This window comes from Pleurodeles waltl, chromosome 5 (genome assembly GCF_031143425.1).
Source record: "Pleurodeles waltl isolate 20211129_DDA chromosome 5, aPleWal1.hap1.20221129, whole genome shotgun sequence".
NCBI lineage: Eukaryota > Metazoa > Chordata > Amphibia > Caudata > Salamandridae > Pleurodeles > Pleurodeles waltl.
In genome coordinates this window covers 205251193-205274876 of record NC_090444.1, presented here as the reverse complement: position 1 = coordinate 205274876, position 23684 = coordinate 205251193, and the positions used below count along the sequence as shown (strand labels likewise).

At 42.0% G+C, this 23684-nt stretch overlaps 1 protein-coding gene across 1 annotated transcript in view; it reads left to right on the top strand.

The window, feature by feature from the left end:
* The first annotated feature begins 7461 nt into the window (after positions 1–7461).
* PROX1 (prospero homeobox 1) overlaps positions 7462–23684 on the top strand; it is a 96365-nt gene continuing 80142 nt past the window's right edge. The window contains exons 1-2 of the mRNA XM_069233901.1: positions 7462–8026; positions 14670–16455. Coding sequence (XP_069090002.1) covers positions 14737–16455 — 1719 coding nt within the window. The 5' untranslated portion in view covers positions 7462–8026; positions 14670–14736. The remainder of the gene's footprint in view (positions 8027–14669; positions 16456–23684) is intronic.

Genomic DNA, 23684 nt, shown 5'->3' with positions numbered 1-23684 from the left:
CTGCTTCCTCGCTAAGCAGCATCTCTTGGTAAGCAAGCAAAGTTGTCAGAAGTTTGAAATGCTGAAACTACAAGGCGGCGATTCCCCCTCTGCGGTATTCGCAATATCATGTGTTAGTGTGTTTTACTCTAACAATGAGCTTGTGATCGTTGTATCGTCACTTTGGTTTGTCTGGTGTTCCAACCTGTCCATCAGATACATGCAGGTTTACACCAAGCTTCTCACCTCAAGTATTTTACGTTGTTTAGCTGACGTGAGTGATTGGCGCGTGCTGCGGAAGGGGAAAGGCGGGGTGGCGGGATGCTTTTACGCCTACACGGACGCTTCTTGACATCCATACGGGCAATGGAGAATACCCCCCCTGGACTGAGGGCAGAAAGATCACAACATTTTCCTTCTCTTCCTCACTTTGATTGGCTGCGCGACTGACCTCTCAGGGGCTCATCACTGCCACCTGCTGTACTATACGCACTGCCTTTTATATTACTCCTGTAAGTACAAATGTTTAAACTTGTTGAGCTCGTGCACTAAGGTGGCGTAGCACGCACGCACGTAACGTGACATCCGAGGGTTACTACTAACAATCCCGGGCGCTGGTCTATACCCCCGGCGCGCGCCTCGCCCCTTCTGCGCCCCTCGTCATTTACACGTCTTTGCCACATATTGATGTCTTCATTCGGTTCGGCGGCCTCCCGGGGACCCGGTGCGCGGTCTTTAATTCTCAACGTCCCCACCCCCGAACCCCAGCTCTTTTCCCTGTGACCTCTTCATCCGGGGTCCCTGGTGCGCACGTGCCCTCGCCCGTCCAGTTACTCGCTGTCCAGCCCTGTCATTTCGTATCTAGAAGTCAGAAGCGCCGCAGCTTCGCTCTGGACTTCGAACCAGGCGGCGCCCTTTGCTCGCCGGGTTTACTAGCGGGGCAGCGGGGACTGCCTCGCTCTTTTACTATCGCGCCACGGGATTCATGTTTATAAAAATAGAAAGCGAATGTTCGTTTGAGGAAATTGGAGAGGTGTTTCTGGGCTGACCCCTTGGGGAGCGTGAGTGTAATAATCGCACATTTGAAATTATTTTTTTCCAATCAGCAGTATGATGAAGGGTTATATAAGGTTGCACCTTTGTGGGCATTGGTGAAGTCCGTGCCAGTGTTGATCCATGCACTGCCTGAAGCACCGGACTTTGAAGTAGTGTGCTTTATCCCATCAGATGTTTGTGTTTGTACGCTGGAGGGGGGAGAGGGGTGTGGGGGTCCACCTTGTATGTGCACTACAGGGCGCTTCGGTTATCGGGATGCTCGGAAAGGGGCACGTAGTTGTGCGTTTTTATATCCCGGCCCGTGAAAATAAATGTTGCGCAATAAAACATGTAATTGTAAACAATTCTACTAATAACTGCACTAACACGTGCACTAATACAATAAGTGCAAAGCTCATTCCATGTTATTACGATAGTACATTATAACCAATGGGAGTCATCGCAGCTTACTGTCTCACAGATCCGTTGTTATTTATTCACATAACTGTCTATGTATTTATTTAATAATTAATGTTACTATTATGCAAAAGAAAGCAGACTCACAATCAGCCCCTGAGAGCTGTTTCTTTTTATAAACAGCTGTAAATAACACATATACAAAAAAAAAACAGCATGGCACAAGCCATGTATACTGCTCCCAAAGAGTAGCATCCTATTTATTACCACTGCTTAAGGAGGGGTTAGACGGCATGTTAGTAGATGCTCGTCCTATGCAGCACATCTGCATATTTACTACTGACACTTAACTATGGCAATAAATGGCATGTTACAGTCAGTGCTTCTGTAAACATGTTTACCAGTAGTAATAAAGGGATATTACATCAACCATGTGGGCACACGCACACACACACACATGTCTGGTTGCTTTTATTGCACGAGTTGCAGAAGTGTAAAGACCACGTTTTACAAAAACCTGTGAAATATGGAATATAACTCGCAGATCAGTGTGAAATATGGGTCTCTCCATCATAAAGAAACTGCTGTGCACAGCTTGACTATTGTCTGTTTAATCAAATACAACACTTACAAGCTCACAATATTTATGGCAATTATTAACAACACTTAAAAGCACAATGTAATTAAATAACAGAGCGTACGCCAACCATTAGAAAATAGTACCTTCATGGTCACCTCGTTCATAGTGTTAAGGGGTGGAACAATATGAAATCTCATCGCTAACATTCTTTAGAACATTTTTAATTGCATCTGCACATAAAGAGTGAGGACCTCAGCGTTGCATTTGGTGTTTGAGTTATGGTTTGCATAGCTGTTGTATGAGTTATGGGCTGTGCTGCTAACAACAACTTGTGAATTTCAGAGGCGTTTTTAGTTCTAATTCAAACTGGACTTTAACTGTGTTTCTTTGAAGTGTATTTCAATTTTTTTTCAAACCTGTGATAAGGTGTTATAACCAAAGCCACTACTAATTTCACATTAATTTTTTTAGTGAACATAAAATGTATACATATATAAATATAAATATATATGCACACACCTGCAAACACACAGAGATTCATTAGATCTAACATGCTATCTATGGCCATTGTTGAGAGAGGGGGGAATCACGATTCTTCGGAAGAGTATGATTTAGGCTATGCTGATTTTCATATGAAAAACTTAAAAACGAATATGTTTACCCAGCATACAAGGGGTTAAATCCGTGAAGGGAGTTCAAATCAAATTGAGTATCTTTCCTCCGTGTCAGACCAGCTGCTTTCCTCTGTAAAATAGTAGAAGCACACAATCTGTAAGGCAGTATACAGTGGTGTGTCATTGTAGGTCTGCTGCACTGTGGGAATCACATAGAATTTGACCTTTACGTTGTTGCAACAGATGTGTAAATGTACATTTATTAGTACACTTGACCCAAATAGTATGTCTGTTTTTCACCTCTTTGTACCCCTGCAAACTACTGTTGTTTTACCACAGCTTGGGAATGCTTAAACCTGGTCTGAGACCGTTTGTTCACATCAGCGTGTTTTCTGTAAAGATCTCGAAATTCAGTCTGTGATATGAGCGATCTTAAAAGCCACTGGGAAGAGTAACCACGTCTGGCAAATGATTTCACCATCTTCAAGGTGGACTTTTTTTATACTGACTCCCTATAACTTTATTTCAAGGGCAGTTAGATGTGCATTGCTAGAAGATGTCGGGTTCTTCCACTTCTAGTTGCTGAAAGTTAGAAAACAGAAACTCTAGACGTCTGACATCCCAGTGGCATCCTTCTTTTGTATCCCCCTGCATGGTTTTGTATGTGTGCTTATACATGACTTTTTAATTCTTTCGAGGAAGAAATTGCACATTTTAGGCCCATACTTATCATTGTTGATTAAGATACATCTCTTCATGCTCTTTTGATTTGCAAACGCTCGCCTTTATGCACAATTCTGTGTTTTGTGAAAAAGGACTGTCCCAGTCTTCAAACATAATATTCGTATTTGGTAGTCCTGTTTTTATGTTTTTTAACAATTCACTCAGAATAGCATTGTGTTGCATGCCCTTGTGTCCTCACTTCATCTCACCGTCTCCTTCTACCTGTAGGGCTTGCAAGCTTGCATGAGTCACATTTGATTTTCATGATTGTTCTTTGTCAATTACTCTTCTGTTCAAAATCATTGTTGGTAGCGTCTATAATATCCACCCCGGACTGTGGTAAGTTCTTCTCTGTTGCTGTACTGCTCGTTCGTCCTTGATTTGTTCTACTCTGGCATTATCTTTCATTTGATTGCATTAAACTTGTACCGTAGGTTGCAGGACGACATTTCTTTTGGCTATCTGACTTCTGTAGCTTTGATTTTCTTTAATAGTAAAGATGTGCCACACCGAAGCAAACGGCTGTGAAGGACATCCAAGATGTAACTTTCAGAGCATATGCTAAAAATAATAATATCACCGCTTATTACAAAACCCAGTATTCAGAGGCGTTTTTAGTAGGCCTCAACAGTAATGTTGTTATTATCAAACTCCAGATTACACACCTTAGCCTCAGAAGAATTAAATACACAGTGTGCCTTGCTGGGATTCTAGCCGATAACCTGTAGGTCACACAGACGTCACTGTAGCAGAAGCTCAACCAGGTAAGCTAGACGCCTTGTGCTTTACGACCAACCCCTGTTATGAGATGACTTACTGGTGTTTTTCATTTTCTTTGCTCTTGTCACCTCCTAAGAGCTGTACTCTTTCTTTATTCTGTAATTTTAGTCAACTACTTGGCGAACCTCACTTTGAAATAAATGCATTTGCTGACTATGATATAAAGTATCTTCTATTTAGTTACCTTAATTTTATTCCATAGATGGAAGATGTCTAATTAGGCCTAACATAAATGCTAACGCTCAATAGGGTATGTTGATGGTTCATGAGCACTGAGGCCCCACTAGGGAAGACAAGCGAGTAAACTGTCTGATGTGCTTGTCTCTAGAAAATGTTTGCTCTCACAACTCAATCATGAGGGAATCTGATCGCGCACAAAAACTCCAGGACACATTTACATTTGTTTTTAGATCTGGTGTCTTTCACCAATACTGTAATTAGGGCTCACTTTGTATGTCGTTTCTAGTGAAAACATAAACCACGCCAGTAAACATATGTTGCCCAAAAGCAGTGTTTTTTGCCCGCCCTGATGTAATCAAAACCAACCTTTAGCAGCAGCATTTTCATAGGTAGAGTTGTTGTTTTCTGTTCTGCAAAAAATTCCAGGTGGGCTCATCTCTAGGTTTTTGGTACCAATGGCAGGACAGCAACTGACGAAGGGTTCCTACAGAATGAAAGATGGGTCCCCTAGAATTTCACTAAGTAGGCTACCTCATAGATACAGAAAGCTTGGGCCGATCCAGCATCCTGAGGATGTAGGGGGGCCCTTCTGCCCCACAGGTCACAACTCCACCTAAAGCCCTCAAGGACAATCAATGCCAGATCATATCCAGTTTAGAAGAATAAGTACCCTAACCAGTCACTCAAGTACCGGAAAACATAACATCACAAACTGACCAAGCGCATGGGCTAATAGGCCAGTGGTGCAGTGTTCATTATTTCATGTGCAATCAGGCTGTACCTTACAAATGTTCCTTCTGTAAAAACTTTACCAGTGTCACTAAATGTGGAATTATTTTCACAACTCACCAGGGAATTTATGGGCATTAAATGTAAGTTCCAATGGCCATGACTTGCATTCAGTGACCTATTGGATGCAGCATTTGGAAACCTTCTCTGCCCCTCATATAGTATTCAGACATTTTCATATGTAATATAATTTGAAATCAGTTGCAATTAATGAATGTGTAGGTAGAAATTCAAAAGCCCCAACATTATTCCTCTAAGCTCACGTCTGTTGAGTAAGAAGCCTGCGTTGGGAAAGCTGAAAGTGTATTTTAAGATGGTTGAGTGCTGCATGTGCTTTATTAAGACTCAGATTACCACAATTCTTTACTATTGCCAATTTGCAAATAGACTTGTACTCCTGTGTGGTATTAAATGGAGCACGAATAGACTCTACTGTGGCTGTAGCTTGAAACACCAAAGACGCAGGCTGCTTTGTTGATTGTTTTGATGTCTGCAGAACCAGAAATCCTGACTTCTAATGTGAACTTCCCCGGTTAATCAAACTGTGTGATCGTGGGCAAATAACTATCTTTCCCTGTGGTTCAGATATCTTGCGGCTAAAAATTGTAAGAGTTACATTTCAGTTTCAAGTGTTAGACAGATCAGAAAGATGACATCTTTGTTTGGTTTTAACGTCTTTATCAATATTTTCCAGGCCATAGATTAAGCAGTGCTTTTCTTTTGTGTGTGTGATCTGTGCATCACATTGATATTGTGTTCTACTATGAAATCAGCAGTGTTTGTCCTTGCTGTGAAAAAATATATTTACAAAATATGTCCCTTCTGTCTTCCTATTTCATGCCAAATAAGATTCATTCGACAGAACATAGTTTCTGCAAGGGTATCACCTGGTTATAGAGTTCCTAATACGACTTATTAGCGTCACATGCTCCACATGGCAGCTTCAAGGCGCTTTGATACAGCTAAAAAAATCGACATACAAGCAGAGTCACTGCAGCATTAGACAGTGCACACCATAATGTTGAACTAATTGCACAGTAGTCTGGGACAATGGAAGGCTTTGACGTTTTCCTCACGGGTTTGTGATTATTAGTACAGAGTGGTCTTCAGTGCGCTTTGTAATTGCTATTGGTTGTTGAAGTACTGGGCAGATAAATCTTAATTTTGCCGCATATCACAGAAAGAGGACAAGCAAGTTCAGGTATGGATGTTCATTGATTGTAGACCTCTGCGCTGATTTCGGAGAATGTATAATGTAGTCTAAACATAGTTAAGTTACATTTAACGTTACTCTTACCGTGCACAGCTCACTGGGTGAAATTGATGGGGTTTCTAAAGGGTAGATCCTTAGCACAAAATTGACCTCATGATTTTGATGAGTTGATAATTCGGAATATAAGCGACCATGTGGCTAAATGGCTAAATGGCCAAGTGTAGTCCAGGATAAAAGGGTTCTAAAGCCAACGTCCCCGCTTGACCAACACTGTGATCCTCGACGAATTATTTCACCGATTTGAGTTTCACTGACGCTGTTTTGCAAAATAGGCAGTGCTTAGAAACACGACGAGAATCCGTGATGGGCTCTACACATTAACAGAAACTGGAGAGTTATAAAACGAATAGATAATTTTGCGGAGGCTAGAGATCAATCGCTTCTTTAATGCGCGCTATAAAAGCGGGCTCACTGGCTCGTCATGTGCTCTGTTTTGTTACGCCGTTTCACTTTGCTCCCTTTTAAAACCGTACATACACAGGCTTGCAATTTTGTAACGTGACATTTTTCACAGAAAATAAGGCACACCCGCAGACATCAATCCCTTCCTCTTAATCGGAGCCCTGCTCGATTCTGAGCCCACGTCTCGTGTGCTTTACTTTCCCGTCAACTGCCCGTCACAGTGCTTAGAAGCGAGCGCTCTCACGATCGGCACTATTCTAGTACGCAGTTGTGTTTTGCTTTGCTGGACAGTAAGCCAGTTTGAGAAGCACGTGTTCTGTTGCACTCCTTTCACTTTCTGCTTCTCTGATGTCTTTTATTGCTTGAAAAGTATGGGTCGTTCCAGTATCCCACCTGCGAGACCAGCACTGAGTGGTGCATATCAGAGACCACCCGGGTCTCCTCCAATTCACTATACAATCCGTGTACCACTTTACTAATCTATACAGTCCGCGTGCCATTGGTAGTCCGAGAATCAACGCATCCCTTAACCTACACTTCTTACATCTGTGTTAATGTAGAAAAAACATCTATTCCTACACATGTGTTTCTTGTACCAAAACACGTAAGTTTAGCGCCTTGATCTGTTACGCCCCTTCCCCACTGTGACTACGCATCGCCACAAGGTGCTCACACTTGCCTTTCCCTACACAGAAGGAGCCCTCCCACCGCTGGGCGCGCCTCGGCGCTGGTTCACTTGTCACTTAAGCTGCGCTCCTTATCTCTATCCCAGACTTGCCTTGCGTGCGTCCGGCGCTGTCCCCCCTCCGCACTCTGCCGTACGCGCACTTCCACAGCCCCTCTGCGTCCGAGGCTGACAGCCTGCCCAGCCCAGCCTCCTCCTCCTCCTCCGCTCTTTGATTTCCCCGTGTGGTGTTTTTTTTTCCTCCAAGTTCACTATCTCCCGAGCATCCCGGAGGGTCCCCTCTCCGGATTGGCCTCCTCCCGCCCTACGTCAGCCGGCATGTGATGCGCAGTCTTCCTGCTTCCTTCAGCCGTGTCTTAAAGTAAATCTTGCTGTAGCGCAGAGCCTCAGCTGAGCTCTGCCTGCCGGAGAGCAGCAAGGTGACAGCCAGGGAGCGAGAGGGGAGCGGCGCCGCGGAGCCCTGCCTGCCTCCCATGCGCACCGAGCGCGCACGCCGCGCAGCCACCCTCCCCTTCCAGCGCACCCGCGCCTTTCTCCGCACACTGGACCACTTCTGCGCCGCGCACAGAGTAAGTATTTTCTCAACACCTGTTTTTTCTCTTTTTATTTTTTATTTTGTTATACTTCAGAAGCGGATGCCCTTAACATGATACATTATGATTTTTTTCGTGTAAGAGAAAACACCAGTGCAAATGTTTGGCTGAATGAAATTACAAATAACAGGTTGAAAGAAAGCACCCCAGAAGCGTCTGCAGTTGTGAAGTGTCTGAAAGCCTGGGGTCTGCGCTTGTCGTACCCCGTTTGTATTGTTATTTATCCGCCTGTCGCCTTTGTTCGTGCGCTCTTTGGAAACGGGAACCCGCTCCGTATCTCTCCGTCATGTGCCTTTCGCTGTGCGCCTGGCCTCCCGTCTCCCTTTTAAACTCCCAGTGTTTGCCCCCGGATCCGCTTTGTCCTGTTCATTGTTGGCTGCCTTCTCTTTCTGCTCCCGTCAATTTGCTTGCGATTTGCATGCCCACTTCCCCTTTTTTTTCTAACGAGTCTGGCAGGGAGGTTCCACGAGTTTTATTTCAATCACGATGACAGCTGAAATATGGAAGGTAAAAAAAATCTACTCCTGGGTTGTGGAAGCGAGCGGTGCCGAGGCACGACAGCGAGGTTCAAGGTGACCGGTGTGAAGTTGGGTGGGATTTGTTCTTGCTTTTTTCATCTGTGGGTTCTCCTCGCGTGGGATGATTGGGAGAGAATATGTTTGCACTCGTACATGTAGACAAGTTTAAGGGTGGTTGAAGGGGTTTCATTGGAGCAGGGCCTGGCCCGTGGAGGGGAGGGATGCACTTGTGTGCGATGCTTTTACATTTTTTTGGCCCTTTCTTAGACACTTCTGAGAAAAGCTTGGCACATTTGGAGGGGCTCGAAGCACAATTGAGTGGCAGCTGTTCACCGATCCTGGAGGCCTGGTGACCGACTGATCGGTTACCAGTGGCACACGGCGCTGCGAAAACCACAATTGTAGCACTTTTAGTCAGCCACAACAAGGGATGTTCAGTCCCCCAGCTCTCTGGTGAGGTATTGTCAGAGCAAAGTGCGCATGGGCAGTGCCAGGCAGGTGTGTTGTGTCAAGAAAGCCAGGTGCAAGCTCCTTTTCTGTGGCTGCTCATGAGACGGTATTGACTGTTGGTAGGGATTTTATGCATTTATTGCGCACACAGTTTGATAAGGAGTGGCCGCCTAGGCGACAAAAACTTTAAAATCATTCGTTGGGGAGTTCTTGGCATCAAATAATCTTCCTCACTTATGGGATGATGGGTTCTACGGCGTGCACTGCATCGAATTTGATTAAGTAGCGTTAAAATCTTTGTTGTAATCTTAAAATAGTTGTATTTATTTGCTACTCGCGGTCATATCAGCAGTGCACCATGATCGCACACTGTGTTGTAGTCCGTTGCTGCCTTGCCTGTACGTGTTGTTGTGTATTGAGAGAGACGCAGATCTTGGCAGTGCACCTGTAGGGAAACGAGCGTCCCAGGCTCAAGTGGCTCAAAAACTACTGTTGCTTTCTAAGTGGTATGAAGAATGTTGTTGTGGGTAGTGGAGCTTTCACACTTTTGTTCATTACTGAAGCAACAAGGCTTCATTTTCACGGTTTCATTAAGGACTGGAGTGTTCGGCTTCTGTTTCGCTAATGACTGAAGTCTGGAGCTCTACTTTTGTTTGTGTTACTCCAGTAACTCAACATTTGTACAGGTCCAAAACTGTTTATTTGTGTTTAGTTTTAAAACTTCACTTGAGAAGTGTTTTGAAGTAATATGTTGCTCTCCACTGTCTCTGAAGGTACTGCCTGGGCATTCCGCTTGCGCGGGGAAGTTTGGCGTTTGCAGCTAGTGTGTGAAGGTGCTTGATTGCTGTGCACAGCCTTTCCAACGTCGCCTCTTTGCTGTCAGTCTGTGGCCGTTCTGGGAGTGGGGATTTTGCACCTGGCACTGTTTCTTCGGTGCATTGCTTTTTCCTGTTCCTTAGTATTTGAGTGTCACTCCTGGATGTCTGTGCAGTAACCTTATAAAGCAAATGTGTAAGCGAGAATGCTCTGATCAAGAGAGACAACATTTGTTTGCTTTTGCATGTGGGGTAAAGAACTGACCCAGGTAATGTTTCAAAGGCTAGCTCTGTGCCAGTCTTGTAATGAGTTAGGTATGATTTGAAAGGTAATCTTAGCATAAGAAGCTTTGTTCATTTAGACTGGCGGCGAGCAGGGCATGCTACTTTTGTAGGTTCTGTGGTTCATGCAAAATTGTGTGCCAGTCCAAGCAGTCATTGGCGATGCTCTGTATTCCATACACTGCATTTGTGGTCCAGCTATGCATTGGAAACCAGTAAAAACAACCAGTGTATCACAGAACTGTGCTTTGGAAAAGTTACAGCTATGTTCCAGTTCACTCGCCGCTTGAATGATAGAAGGTCTGCCTGACACTTTGGTGTTGATCAGGCACAACATTAATGTTCACATGAATACGAATTGTTAGACTAATGCGCCTGGGTACCTGCATTTTCTCAGATGCATGACCATGTACCCGCTGCATCACATCGTAAGAAAATGCATCATATGCTTCCCTCCTGGCTCTGTGTAGCAAACTAAAGCTTCAAGCAACATCTAACCATGATTTAAAAAAAAAAATACTGGCCCCAATTCCAACTTTTTTTACTTAGTTGTTGAGGGTGTAAGGTGGAACCAAAGACCAGGGACCTGCCACAAAGGGTTTTGTTGATGTATGTTTTTTTCAGCAAGATCCCCCCTAACTAGCTCCGCGTATGTCCACCTTCGCCCTCTGTATTCCCACCCTCAGCCCGTGCATTTTAAGTTCTTCGGCTCATGGTATGAAGTGTAATGCTAGTATGACGATCCCAGGTCTGCAGTGGGGCTTCCATCCCGCTATGAAGGTCTGTCTGATAACAGTGGTGAAAACTGTCCGACTCCCAGGGTTGCCCTACACCGCAAACCTGAAGTTAACTTAAAGTGGAGGGTGCAAAGCACGCAGATCTATGGAAACAAGGGGACCTGCTGTAAATAAGTTACAAGTAGCGACAGTCTGAAATTGTGCCCTTCTTAGCCATGTCTTTAGCACAAGAGGCTGACCTTGGTTGGCGTTTGAAACAGCGTTATCCAGTTACTCTTACTTGTTGAACATTGCTACCCTGAATTAATGTATTCCCGCGCGCTTCATGAGCTATGTGGCGTACTAGCTGTAGCAGGCTTTGCAGACTGAGTGCCACCGACAGCTGAAACAGTAGCCAACAGCAACTGGGATTGTTCAACTGTTCTTTACTTTGACCCAAACAACATTTAAAAATCTTTAATTTTATACCTCGATTGCATATATATTTCAAACCCCACCCCGTCATATTTGAATTGAACGGTGGTGAATAACGGCAGACACCAACCAACCAAATACATTTCTGTAGCAGTCAAGTATATCAAACAGCTCCTATCATTGTGGTACATTCTGGTGTTTCTGCGTTTGCCAAGAATATTCCAAATCTAATCAAAATAAGTCTCTTTTCAGTGCCAGCCCCTTAACACCAGCTGAGCCTTTTGCAAAACGCTATGACGCCTAGGGCTCAACTGTCCTTTATGCATTTTGTTAAAGGCGTTGAATGTTAAATACTGTTTTTAATTGATATCAAGTTGAAATTTGCTTCATCAAAATACATGTCCCCAAAGCACACATGTTGGGTGCCAAACTATTTAATTTTTTAATAAGGTGTGTTTCTGAGTTCTCATGCAGCCTGCAGTTCACTTTTGTTACATGTGGAGTGAATTCGAATGTGTTTTCTGTCTTGTTATTTTCAGAAATTACCGTTTTTCACCTTACAATGGCGAAAAGCACTTTAAAACACAGTTATTTACTTACGCTATATTATCTCAAAACTCTAAAAAAAAATGTGAACACTTATTTGGTCTCTTTTCAGGTTCAGCGCCACGAGGTAATGCACACATACGTAATTTAAAAAAACAAGAATGATTTTTTTTTATTTAAATACAAAAATCGTCTACAACAGTTCTGACCCCAAATCAGATTTCTCTGCATGTCAGTAGTGTCTTAGACCACTTTAAAGGTCATCTGTCGTGTAATTGTAGATGAGTGGTGGTCGCACCTGGGAATTACTTGGGTGCTCAAATATGGCCATTCCATATGGCTCTATACATATGGAGACCTCGTGCTGGTGCTTTAATATAGGAACAGCATGGTGCTCAGTGACAGGAATAACACGAGTATTAAAACAAATAAACTATATCTACACACTGCCCTTTTAATGTGCAGTGAAATTATAATGTTCAGGAAGGACATCCCCAATACTGTAACATTTTATTCTCCACCCTTTTTTGCAGTTGTATATCAGCTTTGTTCAAACTATTAATCTGTCATATTTTCTAACAGAAATTGTATGGAAAACCTTTCACAAACTCTCTGTTTTATAGTCCAAAATAACTTTCTTAGACTTTCATTGAGGATGTATAATGCACTGTCCCTGTTAATACCATGGCATTAAATAGAACTGGGATCTTTACACCATATGTATCTATCTATCTATCTATCTATCTATCTATCTATCTATCTATCTATCTATCTATCTATCTATCTATCTATCTATCTATCTATCTATCTATTTATCTATCTATCTATCTATCTATCTATCTATCTATCTATCTATCTACTTGCCTGCCTCTCTTATATATCTTATCTACCTTCCAGTGAATACACACAAATATATATGCATACACATATAAATATCTATCTATATATAATGAGAGAGACTAAGAGAAAAAGAGAGAGAGAGATGGAGACATCATATTTGTAGGCACCTAACACATAATGAAATAGTGACAGATTTATAGCACATGGAACATATAAACAAATTTAGATAGTACTGGTAATGATTTTATGTTTTAGAAGGAGCTTTTCCCTTTAGCAGTGTTCCTATTTTTCAGTTGTGTAAAAGTAATGAACTTTCCCTGCTGAAGTTTCGTTTTTAGCTTTAAAGCTTTTGAATCCTCACCACAGCATGGCAATACAATGTTGAATAAATTCTTGTGTTTGCACGGACAGAAACCACCCCACCAAAAATGGAGGTAAAATATTGATTGGTCAAAAGTGGCTTGGTGCACGTTTTATTGATCAGTATCACTGCATGTTGACTTTTTATTGAACATCTTAAAGTGTGGGTGATCCTGCTGAATGTTGCATAAACTGATGTTCCATCAGCTGCGTTGCTGTCTTCCCCGAGATCTGAGAATATCTTAAGTTAATAACCAGTAAATGAGCATGAAAATAAGAGTTAATATGTATTGTGGTCCCATCCTTTATTCAATAGACATATAGCAAGCACACTCTTGATTTTACAAAGTATGTCATGCTGAAAATGTGTCATTTTGCATGAGTAGTTAACCTAATAAAATGTAGCCACAGATGTAGTCCGTGGGCGCGTGTAGATATTTTTACAGGTGAACCGAAAGAGAAGGGAGCCATTCCAAAGAATCTGCATGCCGCCTTTGGCAATTCACCGTGTTATCGTGAAGATGTGCTCTGTTGAGCAAATGTGATGTTGTGTATTGGATAAACATGGCATAAAAAGATGTAGTGTCTACTTCGCAGTGCATGCTTTGTAATAAAAATACTACAACGGGTGTTGCGGTGGAACATGATTGGCCAGCTTAGAACTACTAGTTAATAAGCCACAAATGATAACAATTATATAAATAGTCTTTTTTCTGTTTTCATGCCGAGTTCCTGGGAATGGTGGATATCTCATGTAAAAGAACGGGTTTATCTACATCTACTGAACAATTCCAGAGCTTTTCCAGCACCCACTGCTATCTTTGGTTACCAAATGGAATTGACCTTCCCCCTTTTAAGGCAAAGGGTAGCACATAGAATGTAACTTCTGTAAATTTTAGAGGTTTGGTTATTGAGGTAATGTTCTAGTACCTCGAGGGAGGGGGCAATTGGCAATGATAGAGTACCAATACCTAGTTAATGGGAGAGTATATGTACTCGCCCTTTAGAAATGTATGTCCATTTAAAGTGCGGCTAGCTTGTTCCGGTACCTTCAGTAAGAGGCCTGCCTTTTGTTTATTTCACATTAAACAATAACAGAGGTGTTTTCTGCATCCCGTAGTGAAAAGATTTATAGACAATTAAGTGAAAGTTGTCCCTGTAAGATTTAAAGTCCTTTCTGCCATTCAGACTCATTTGAACCCAATTACTTTCATTTCGAATCAAAATTGAAAACTAATCCAAATCTGATATAGCTTCTTGTTTTAACTGAAGATCTTAAACAGAGTACTACTTTCATCTTCTTTGGAAATATGCATCTCAGTACTCTAAATTTAATCAATCGCTTGCCTGTGTTCTTATAATCTACTGTTTCCTCTGAAGATAAACAGTATCATTTTGAGCATTTATGCAAGGAAATCATATTACTGGTGCTTAAGCAGTTTGTGATTTTTTTTTCAATTTTAATCCTCCATAAACCAGTGGAGCAGAAATATTTAAAATGTTTCATTTCAAGTAGAGTGCATAATAAATTGCAATAATTGTAATGTGCCATAAATCCCAGGGCTTTTGCATTTCGTATTTTATTCAAGATTGAGGTCAGGAAATTTGGAGAAATTTAAAGAAAATGATTCATCAGTCCTTTTGTTCTGTTGGCCAGGGTCCCAGGATTCTCGAGCTGTGCCCAGCTGACAGGCTTGTGAAGATGGCACAGTAACAGTCCAGTGATGCCTGACCATGACAGCACAGCTCTCCTAAGCAGGCAGACCAAGAGAAGAAGAGTAGACATCGGAGTGAAAAGGACTGTAGGGACCGCATCTGCAATTTTCGCAAATTCAAGAGCCACATTTTTTAATGCCATGAATTCCCAAGGTTCTGAGCAGGATGTTGAGTATTCCGTGGTGCAGCATTCAGATGGGGAGAAGTCGAATGTGCTCCGCAAGCTGCTGAAGAGGGCAAATTCGTATGAAGATGCCATGATGCCTTTTCCAGGGGCAACCATAATTTCCCAGCTGTTGAAAAATAACATGAACAAAAATGGTGGCAATGAGCCCAGTTTCCAGGCCAGTGGTCTCTCCAGTACAGGCTCTGAAATCCACCAGGAGGACATGTGCAGCAACTCTTCGAGAGATAGTCCCCAAGAGTGTCTTTCTCCTTTTGGCAGACCCCCAATGAGCCAGTTTGATATGGATCGGTTGTGTGATGAGCACCTGAGAGCAAAGCGTGCCCGTGTTGAGAACATCATCCGAGGGATGAGCCATTCTCCGAATGTGTCAATGAGGGGCAATGAAAATGAGCGAGAAGGAGTCCCGCAGTCCATAAGTCCCCGAGAAAGTTACAGAGAAAACAAACGCAAGCAAAAGCTGCCTCAACAGCAGCAGCAGAGTTTCCAGCAGCTGGTTTCGGCTAGAAAAGAACAGAAGCGCGAGGAGCGCAGACAGCTGAAACAGCAGCTGGAGGACATGCAGAAACAGCTGCGCCAGCTGCAGGAGAAGTTTTACCAAATCTATGACAGCACTGATTCTGAAAATGATGGTAACCTGTCCGAAGACAGCATGCATTCCGAAATCATGGATGGCAGAGCGGGGGACTCAGTTGGGAGGTCAGATAATGAAATGTTTGACTTAGACCCTGGACAGTTCATTGACCGGGCACGGGCCCTGATCAGGGAACAGGAAATAGCAGCTGAGAATAAACCTAAAAGAGAAGGTCACAGAGAAAAAGAACATGGGCACAACTCTTGCCATCCAGAAGGCAAACATTTAGCCGAAACACTGAAACAAGAGTTAAACACTGCCATGGCACAAGTAGTGGACACAGTGGTTAAGGTTTTTTCATCCAAACCCTCCCGCCAGCTTCCTCAGGTCTTCCCACCTCTCCAGATCCCTCAAGCCAGATTTGCAGTGAATGGGGAAAACCACAACTTCCACACCGCCAACCAGCGCCTGCAATGTTTCGGTGATGTCATCATTCCAAATCCTCTAGACACCTTCAGCAACATGCAGCTGCCCAACTCAGCTGACCAAACTGAAGCACTACCCCTAGTAGTCCGTAAAAACTCATCCGAACATTCTGCCTCTGGCCCGCCTCCTGGTGGCCACCATCCTTCTCTCCATCAGTCACCACTTTCAGCAGCTGCAAGCTTTGCCTCATCCTCTTTCCGCCACCCATTCCCACTTCCCCTAATGGCATACCCATTTCAGAACCCTATGGGAGTCCCTTCTGGCTCTTTTTCAGCCAAAGACAGAGCCTCCCCTGAATCCCTGGACTTAACCAGAGAGACTGCCAGCTTACGGACCAAGATGTCGTCACATCACTTGAATCACCACGCCTGCTCTCCACCACACCCGGGCAGCACAAACGAAGGTCTTTCCTTGTCTCTCATAAAGTCTGAGTGCGGTGACATGCAAGATATGGCTGAAATATCACCATATTCTGGCAATGCAATATCCTTTTTAAGTATGTTCTGAAAGAGTTGTGACAAAGTAATCTAATCTGTTGATTTATGTGTTTTGAGAATTTCAGGTACTTCGCAACGATTATTGGTTGAGATATATCTTGACAATTACAATCCACCCTCACTCTGGTTGCTCTCTGGTCTGCCCTCTTGTCACAGAAATATCATACACTGTGGGAGCACGCTTTAGGTACACAAGGTTGGGTATGTTGTCTATGCCATACAGCTTCCTGGACAAGTGACACATTGCAGTTATGTATTTCTTCTAAAAGAAGGGGATATAGAAAAAAACCGGTGCAGTTTTAAAATACGCGTTCTGTGGGCAATGTTTTAATCATTTTATTTTCATATCGAGTGTTCTTGTACATGCAAAACAGTTTTTTTTCTGTGTTAACATTGGAAAATTAAGGCTAGTAATTATTAATGACAGATGAGGACCAGCAGGGTTTTTAATCTGCTCATTTCCTCGCTTCCTGTACCCAGTTAACAGTACCTGTTAACCCTTGTCAGTGCCTGGTCTGCATTTCATTCTTGCTTCCTTGTTGCTGTTTACTGTTGTGTCCATGGGTGCGTGGGCTTGTTTCTGCCCTCTACGACTCTTGGAAAATGTTGATTCATATTGGCCCTTTGTGTTTTAATGATGGGTGTCATAGCGAGTCAAATGAAAGCTACTCATTTTTTCAACTAAGAATAGATAAAAGTCTGAATCTGTTTTGCTACTGCTTTTCAAACCTTTAACCTACAGGCCACTTTCCACTTTCTGCAGGGATTGCTCAGCAAACTGAGCTGGATCACCATCTTCACAATATGTCCCTTCCCCCAAATACACATCCTTGATGGTGATCGAGTGCACATTACAGTATTTATCCAGAGAGCTTCATCAAGTTACTGATAAGCATTTTATCATGGCCGTCCGCCCGTGGCTGGAAGTGACTCCTCTGCTTTGCTGCATGCATGCCCCTTGGATCCATGTCCAGAATTTAAGATTGCAGTGGGCCTAAAGACATTCATATGTCATGTCCATCCTAATTCCACACTTACTTTCACATTAAGTATTAGAGAAATTCAGTTCGGATATAAACCTTCAGGCATCCCGCCATCTTGTCTCCTGCAAGATCCCAGACAGTTAGTCCTTGTACGATGGGAGTGTGCTGAAAGGGATATACGCAGTCATAGGATAGAAAGGAGCAGACCGAATGCCTTTTTACCTTCAGTGAGACAGAGAACAAGTTCTTCACTCTTCTAAAGGAAACTGAGAAGGATGTATTAGTCATTCTCAGCATTAATAGTGTTCCCTCACTTATCTTTCCACAGCTTTGAAAGCGCTCCAGTTGAAATTGGATCGGATTAAATTGTGGACAATATTGACACCCAAATCCCTATTCATAGGGTTTTTGTATATGTAGTTGTCTTCTTTGTTGTGAATTACACCTGCTTTTCCTAGCCTGAGTCACAAAGCACTGTGGGGTGTTGAGTCTGACTCCACGGTTAGATGTAACTTACTCATGTATTTTCAGGAGTAAGACATGCTTACAGACCGACAGAGATTTGTGGATTACAAAACGTGTTTTGCTGTTAATAAGCAAGCCTTCCCCTTAGTTGTAGGCCTGGTGTAAGAGTCAGACATAGCTTACCAAAGGAAATACGTTTTCAGTCAGGCTTTAAATATTCAGGAGTTATTCACACCTTAGACTAGACTAATACACACAGAAAAAGCTTTCTTTGTGAAGCTCAGGATTGGACGAGTCTTTAAAGAATAATTGAAGTTGAACAGAGACCACTTATTAAGCCTTGTTTATTAAAGCTTGTTGCCGTTAAATTCACAGCTTAATCTGGTCCTGCAAGTTACAGATTCATAAAATGGAATCTGCAGGTTTGTGTGAGGATAGCTGGCACTTGCTATTGATAGCATCCTATAGCATCCTATAAGTCTAGGAGTAGAGGTCACAGAAGTTACTATTATGGTCAACACACTCACATTTATAACTGTGGGTATTCACAGCTATTGACAAATGCATTTCCCCAAACTTGATGCACTTATAACCTTACACCTGCTTTGTATTTGGGGTAAGTAATGGAGTAAGTGTGGCAAAACTGCACCCAAACACCCCATTTCTTTGTGGAGATGTAGGGAAAGAGATTTCTTCCCCTGAGAACATGTTTTCCCGGTGGAGAAGCAAGAGAAGAACTGTGGAGCTGCACATTCATCCTAAGCCTGTGATGTATTGTCCACTCTGCAGACGATGCATCACCTAATGTTATGTAAACCTCCCCTGCGTTTTCGATGAGTTCTGTTGGCTAGTGGAAGATTCCATGATGTTGTTTCCAGCACAGGGCATTCATTTAGTTGTACTTTTGGCTCACTTGTATTGTACTAATTGGCGTAAATTACCTGAAAGCAAGGGATTCCAAAAGAAAAACCCAAGCCTCAAAGGTATGGTCTCAGATGACATGGAATCATCTAGTGCCCATACGTGCGAAGATGTAGTCAGTTATGCCCAGTTATCCCAAGCTGAAGTTAATTGTTCTCGTGGTGTTCTCTTCCATAAGGGGTTTGCTGCTTGTAATTTTGCTTTACTTTTTGCACATGCTCGGCTGCAAGTATCAGGTTGCAAAAATAGGACTAGACAAGGTGCTTTCACAGCTGACATGGGGCACCTTGAATCTGTTATCTTGAAACTGTGTGCTGCATAAGCAGTATGCACACTTCCTTTTGTTGCTCTGTACAAAAGGTTGCAGAATTGCTGCGCATAGCATTGTCCCTGATCCTGTTCTAGAAAGAGCCACACCATCTTATTCAAAAGGTATTTCATCCACAAAGAAGAACTCAGGCTAAAGATCAGCCAGTGATCGCCCGCATCAGGACCGCTCGCCTGCTAATTTTTGTTTTATTTAGTGTGAAGTATCTGTCACATGTCACTAATAGCAATCCATCGGGTGTCGCGTTCTGTGATCATCCTCACTTTGCAACACACAACGTGTGCAATGCGGAAAGGTCCGAATTCGATGTTGATAGCATCTTGTTCTACTTATTCTCTTAGAAATTAGATCACTTGTGCTCAGACCTTAAGTATATATTTTAATTACATTTTCAGAGAAGTGCTTTTCACGTACATAACGTGCTAAGTGGTCCTGTGGCCACGTTTTTGCGGCCCCACTTTGAGTATTTTAAAGGTCCACATTAGGGGTGTCATTTGACCAAAATTATAAGAGTACAGGAAGTGACATCACATGCCCTTCTGACCCTGTTTACATCACAGGAGCTGGCATTTAATGTATACTTTGTCTCTCTGTTAGTAGGCTATTAAACAGACATTTTGAAACTTTCTTGATTGCAATCTGTTGACTGAGTCTTATACACACTGATAACAGGAACATGCAATATATTACTAAAAAAAGCATATCACCTAATGCCAAATATTTTTATTAGTACCCATTACATTGCAGGTGTAAGTTGCAACATAGTGGTAGCAAAAATGTCAAGGTGTGTAGTTTTTCACCTATTCTACCTACACACTGTTACATATGAATGTATATGTCATTATTGCATCTTAGTATATCGATTTCACCCCAGCCAAGGGTCTCTGACATAGGTGCTGCAACAAAAATGGCACCTCCCTGATCATTCGGCTCTGTTTGACGACCACACCATGAGGTACATTGAACAGACATCTTCTCTGAGTGAGCATAGTGACAACAGACACCCTTGACTCCAGTGAACAGGAATGTCTTCACCGTGAATGACAGCCAGATTCCAAACACACCATGCAACCAAGCAAATGGTGTGAAAATGCTCCTAACATAACAAACGTAGGGCCAGATGTAGCAAAGGTTTTTACCCATTCTGTGTCTATGGGAAAAAGTGTTCGTACATATGGCCCATAGTGCTTGGGCGACCACCAGGCCCTGGTTTCTGCTCAATAAACGTAGTAAAATAGATGAATAAAATTATGTAGAAGCGATGGAGTTGATTGACAAAAGCATTTATGAGCACGGAAAGTAGTACCAAAGAAATACTACCCTCTGTGCTCTTACATACCTGTGTGAATTGGCCCCAAATTGTGCAAATCCCCATTAGTAAACGCGCCGCCAGGACACAGTTGTTTTTTCCTTGCTAATTGTATACAAATATTCCCATTTTGTTCTAATTTTTTATGTTTTGGGTCCAATTTACACAGGCATGTAAGAGTGCGTAAAAAAGTACTTCGGGAATACTCCTGTTCATACCCTAGCATGCCTTTGTAAACCTTCACCAATATGTGTTCAATGCTGCTATAAAGTCAGACGCGAAACAAGAGAAATGGCCGTCAAATGTGCAGCAGGGAGGAGGCAGAGATGTGCCAGCGGTGAACAGCTACCCTGAAATCTGCCTCAGTGGAGGGTCAGGAGAGGCAAACCATTATCAGTGAGCGTATCTTGCCTTTAGTTTACAAGTGAGCAAACAAGATGATACAGGTACTGATTTATTCAAGCTGCATCGAGTTCTCCCTTCCACCCAGAGGTCTGTTTTCAGGCCTTGTGCAGCTGCTTGCTATGCATGATTAACCTCCGCTCAGCCATACACAGAAATCTTTTGTCATTACAGCCACAAAGCAAATTATTTTGGAGAGCGAAGGGACACAATTAAAGATGGAACTCAGCTGCTGTAAACTTCCAAGATTGCTATTTTTACTACCTTCTATATTATTTTCAACATTTTTTTTTGTTTAATTTTGTTTTACTTGTCGCAGTTTTTTCTTCACTATTCAAGGGATTTTGTGGATGTCATTAAAGTGCTACTGGAGGAGATCTTCAATACGTTTTGATTTGAAACCGACCTTTTGAGGGAAAATATTTTATTTATAGGCTCGCTGCTGAGATGATAAATACTAGCTCAAAATAATTGCCTGGCAAATATTTATTCAGTTGACCCATGGTAAATGTTCTTTAAAAAATGAATGTAAAGACAATGTGTTTTCATTACTAAAGCTAAATGAAACTCTGACCTTTTTATGCAGGGAAGTTCCACTGGGGGAAATCACTTTAGTGGAACGCTATAGATAGTCATTTACGTTTGTGACTGGACAGTTTGGCCAATTTTGTAAGCAAACACCCTTATGCGGGTTAAAACTACACATTCCAAACATACTTGCATTGATTTTTTTCATTTTCTTCTTTCTCACGGCAATCTAACACCGAACGAACTCCCCTCCATAGTTGTTATAAATATACCTCACTTTAGAGAAATAATAATTACATTTAAAAAACAAAAACATACACTAAAACGAAAGTGTTGCAAAGCAGTGACAGTTTTAGAGATAAGAGCTTGTTTGGGGTCTGTATACTGGAACAGATGACTTGAGAATTTTCAGAAGGCTTCATTTGGAGCACAGTCCCAGGCTTTTCCTAAAAGTACCGGCAGTTTAGAAACACTGAGTGCAAACTAGGTTTCCTCAGTGTCCTTCTCTTTTCGTCTGATGCCAAGTTATGAAAGTTTGGGATCCTACCAACCATAATTGGCATGCTCTTTATTGCTGGATCTTTGAAGTTGTACTGCATTTAACAGCAGTGGTCTCATTTAAGAACTTCCTGCTGGTGGACCTAGAGTTCAATGAGAAGTTGAAATTGGTAACTGCATTCGCAGTACTATTCGGAGTAAATGAGTAGAGAATATGAACACTGCCCACATGAGTGGAAGCCCTTACCAACTAGAAGAATAAGATGGTATAAGGTATACTGTCAGTAGTAAAAGTAGGCAAGGGTGAAATTGCAGTTTTCTCCCCGAACCCTTATAGTTATAGTGAAAATTATGCATATTTGATTAAATGTACTTTGCCTGCATCTTGTGTGAATATTGCACAAGATTAAAAGTCTCGTATACAGAAGTGGTGCGAGATACCAGTTGGATACTAGATCAAGGATAAACTGTCAGCTGCAGTTTTACTGTTCCTTCAAGACATTTTCTACACAGACCAGTGTCTGACAAGTGAAAATTAACACGAAATTGAACATTCACAAACTAGAAAGAATTAATGTAATACACATTACACATTTTTTTAAAACATTGTTCAAGATTACAAATTCCTCAGTTTAATAAACTGATTAACTGTGTTTCATGCCTGTGCTCTAAATAGTCTTCACTTATTACCACCAACCTTTCATATTTTCCAGAGTAATCTCTCTCCTCATTATATCCTAATACAGCCATGCGTGGTGTGAACGTATACACACGCATACTGTGTTAAAAATAAAACACATGTCAGGAAGCCTCAGTCTAACATGCTTTTCATGCAGAAATCGCAGCACGGTGAATAATGAAAATGTTTTAAATGAAATATATATATACATATATTCTTTCAATACAAGTCTACGGAATCTAATCCTGTGACAGAAACTTTGTACTTTCAGCAAAAACCTATCTAATGATCAGGTGGCAGACCCTTCTCCTGGGGGAGCCCGAAACATCCTTGAGGAGAAGATGTCGTTCATGAATACAATACTGAGTTCATTATTGTCTTAAAATTCTTCTTCTGGCTGCCACCACTGAAAATGCTGTTGAACTTTGCAGAAATATGCAAATGTACTACTCTGAATAAATTACTTCCTGGCTTACTACCGTCATAAAACATAGCAAGCATAATTGAGGCTAAACACACCTCAGACCAAGGAGATACTACATCCATATTTAATCATAAAATATATTGGTATTCGCAGTGATATGCAGATTTATATATACATTTTAAAAATTACAACATAGAAGTATATAATTATAAATAACTAGGTTTTCACTACATATTTTCTCTTTATGAATTCATTGGTTCTTCATCATACAGAAACAACACTACATTCAGTTTCAGCTTTTGGTGCCAAGAACATGTTCTACCCACCTCTTCCCTCTGCACATTTGTGTCCCATTCATACTAATTTAAGGAACGCAAGAAAACTGCATGCTGTTAGCAGATCTTATCCCACCTTCTTATGCCATCATCTAATTTCTCTAATGTCACGTGACTTATTTTGATAGAACGCAAAGGTGAGAGAAACCACTGGAAATATATAAGGTTGGTGATAAGAAATAAAGCCTAATCATTAGGGCAGAGGTATTACACACTTTTAATTTCAAAGGCATTTTGTTTGATGTTTTCTTGGGCATAAATGGTTAAATCACCTTGAGTTATGCGAGGAGCTGTAATCCTCCCCCTCCATGACTCTTATTTGGAAACTGTGGGGCCAAAATAC